This window comes from Sinocyclocheilus anshuiensis, unplaced genomic scaffold, assembly GCF_001515605.1.
Source record: "Sinocyclocheilus anshuiensis isolate Anshui unplaced genomic scaffold, SAMN03320099.WGS_v1.1 scaffold1672, whole genome shotgun sequence".
Taxonomy (NCBI): Eukaryota; Metazoa; Chordata; class Actinopteri; order Cypriniformes; family Cyprinidae; genus Sinocyclocheilus; species Sinocyclocheilus anshuiensis.
The window spans coordinates 209,527-212,115 of record NW_015555812.1 but is presented as its reverse complement, the minus strand read 5'-3'; the positions used below and the strand labels follow the sequence as shown (position 1 = coordinate 212,115).

The window sequence follows — 2,589 nt, the reverse complement described above, 5'->3', positions numbered from 1 at the left end:
CACTTTTTGGTGGGAAAGGGCTTTTGCATTTGCTATAAATAGAACTTCTTATGTTAAAAACAATCAAGCCCTGCTCATATTTAAAAAGTAACGCAAAAGTAATGTAACGCATTATTTTCCATAAAAAGTAACTAAGTAACGTAATTAGTTACTTTTTTTAGGGAGTAACGCAATACTGTAATGCATTACTTTTAAAAGTAACTTTCCCCAACACTTAACGACATAACATCTCGTTTTTATAAGAAAAGATGTCGCTTTAACGAGAAAACATCTCGTTTTAACGAGAAAATATGTCGTTAAAACGACATGACATATCTCGTTATTACGACATAATTGAGTGGAAAAAATGTGTGTGGCAGCAATGCGTCACTGTACGTCTGAGTAGTAATGTTTTGTTTTTGGTATCCATCCCATTTTTCTCTCCTAGCCTCAAGAACGGCCAGTTGTGGTCATTCTGGCTCCCCTTTCACCATCTCTCTTGCTCTCAAGCCTCAGTTCTCTGTCCCATCAGAACCTAGGTAGTCCAGTTCTGTACTGTGCTTCCCCTGATCCATGTGAAGGTCCATGTCCATCATGTTTTGTGGATGACGGTGGAAGGTGGCTGAGATCTGGTCAAAAGTTTTGCCTCGCGTTTCAGGAACTCGGAAGAAGGTGAAGACCAGAAAGAAAAGGAGGAGCAAAGCGAAGATGAGAAAAACGTATGGACCACACAGGTTCTGCAGTAAGGAGAGATTGAATGTAATGGCGTTATAGCACGTTTTGATGCCATAAGTAGGTAAGTAAACCATTGCTAGCGAAAGAAGTTGTTTCCTGTACACTTACAGCAACATACTGGAAGCCCATGCCAATGAGGAAGTTGGCAGTCCAGTTGGAGCAGCCTGCTACTGCCATGGCTGCTGGTCTGGGACCTTGTGAGAAGAGTTCAGCCACAAAGAACCAAGGGATAGGTCCTGGCCCCACTTCAAAGAAGCCAACAAAACCAAAAATGGCCATCATGCTAAGGTAGCTCATTGATGGCACAGTCTCCTGTGAACAAAGACAACACAAGTAAGATTAACTCAGACAGCATTCACTGACAAGGAACATGCTAATTTTACAACCAGCTTCTGCATTATAATTTCTCAAGTAGTCTGTAGTGTAGAAACTGATTCTCTTATTTTATTATGTGTATTTTTTCAGTAACTCTTTATAACATCATGGTGAATCTATAAAGAAAAAAATCTTAAATTATTGTGGGACTGACCAGTAATGTGAGGGCAATTGTCATGATGATGGCACAGATACACATTCCAGCAAGTCCAAGCATGTGGAGTGTCCGGCGGCCCATACGCTCAACCAGGAAAAGCTGTTGATTGGACAAGTGAGTCATAGACATATAAAGTTTTTAGTTTGACTTGGTTTATGCTAATAATGTAGTTTAAATGGTTTGATTTTTAATTAATTATTTACAAAAATTGAATTTCTTGCAAATATTAAGACAAAAAAAAAACTTTTTTGCAATGCTACATTTAAGCCAAAAAAAAGTGTTTACTTTTTTAATTGTTTTTATTTTATTTGATTATTTATTTTTATTTATTTATTTAGTCATTTAGCAGACGCTTTTATCCAAAGGGGAACAGTTAATGTAAAAGTCTGTGAAAGTGATTTTGTGCCTCTTTGAGATGGCACAATAATACGCCGTTCACTTGCAGAACGCAAGCTTCTAGAGGGTCTTCTAGAGATATTTATTATCTTCTCATGACTGCTCTGCCCACGCTTTTGAAAAAGCACTGAGATCTGCTCAACAGTATCTGTTCTATTTTGATCTACCAATGTTATGGGAAACTCTTAAAGGGATAGTTCACCTAAAAATTTTCATTTGATGCTTATCTGCTTACCCCCAGGGCATCCGAGATGTAGGTGACTTTTTCTTCAGTAGAACACAAACGGAGGTTTTGAACTCCAGCAGTTGCAGTCTATCAGTCGTATAATGCATGGCAATGGTACACCTGCATCTTGGATGCCCTGGGGGTAAGCAGATAAACATCAAATTTTCATTTTTGGGTGAATTATCCCTTTAAGTCTCAATTAAGGCTAATTTGCCATATCTTGTTAGTTCCTCTTTAAAGATTCATGAGATTTTTTTTTTTACGTACCGAGACTATAGTAAAAGCACAGTTGACAGCTCCAGCACCTATGGTGGCATACACTGGACTTTCCACCCCAGCCTTTTTGAAGATATCAGTTGAATAATAGAAGATCTGAGCAGTGGAAAGCAAGAGCAAGTGTGAGGGGAAAAAAATAAAATAGGTTCATTACTAAGGCATGCAGAAAATAACTTGCAAGGACTCCATTGTAATCTCTGATGTGAAACCCAGATCATATATTTCAGTTTACCATTCTGAGAATATTCTAACTGCCATAAACTAAAAATGTATTAAAAGTTCCCCATATCACCATAAATAATTAAAAGGTTCATGTTAAATATACTCTGACACACACACACACACATATGTAAATATATATATACACACATATGTATATACAGTGGGTACGGAAAGTATTCAGACCCCCTTAAATTTTTCACTCTTTGTTATATTGCAGCCATTT

The 2,589-nt window shown here is 37.5% G+C and overlaps 1 protein-coding gene across 1 annotated transcript in view; it reads right to left on the bottom strand.

Annotated features, from left to right (window-relative positions):
• Positions 1-347: 347 nt before the first annotated feature.
• Positions 348-2,589, bottom strand: part of LOC107675145 (solute carrier family 2, facilitated glucose transporter member 4) — a 77,181-nt gene continuing 74,939 nt past the window's right edge. Inside the window, exons 8-11 of the mRNA XM_016469386.1 lie at positions 2,136-2,240; positions 1,244-1,345; positions 823-1,026; positions 348-716 (exon numbers count right to left, since the gene is read on the bottom strand). Coding sequence (XP_016324872.1) covers positions 492-716; positions 823-1,026; positions 1,244-1,345; positions 2,136-2,240 — 636 coding nt within the window. The 3' untranslated portion in view covers positions 348-491. The remainder of the gene's footprint in view (positions 717-822; positions 1,027-1,243; positions 1,346-2,135; positions 2,241-2,589) is intronic.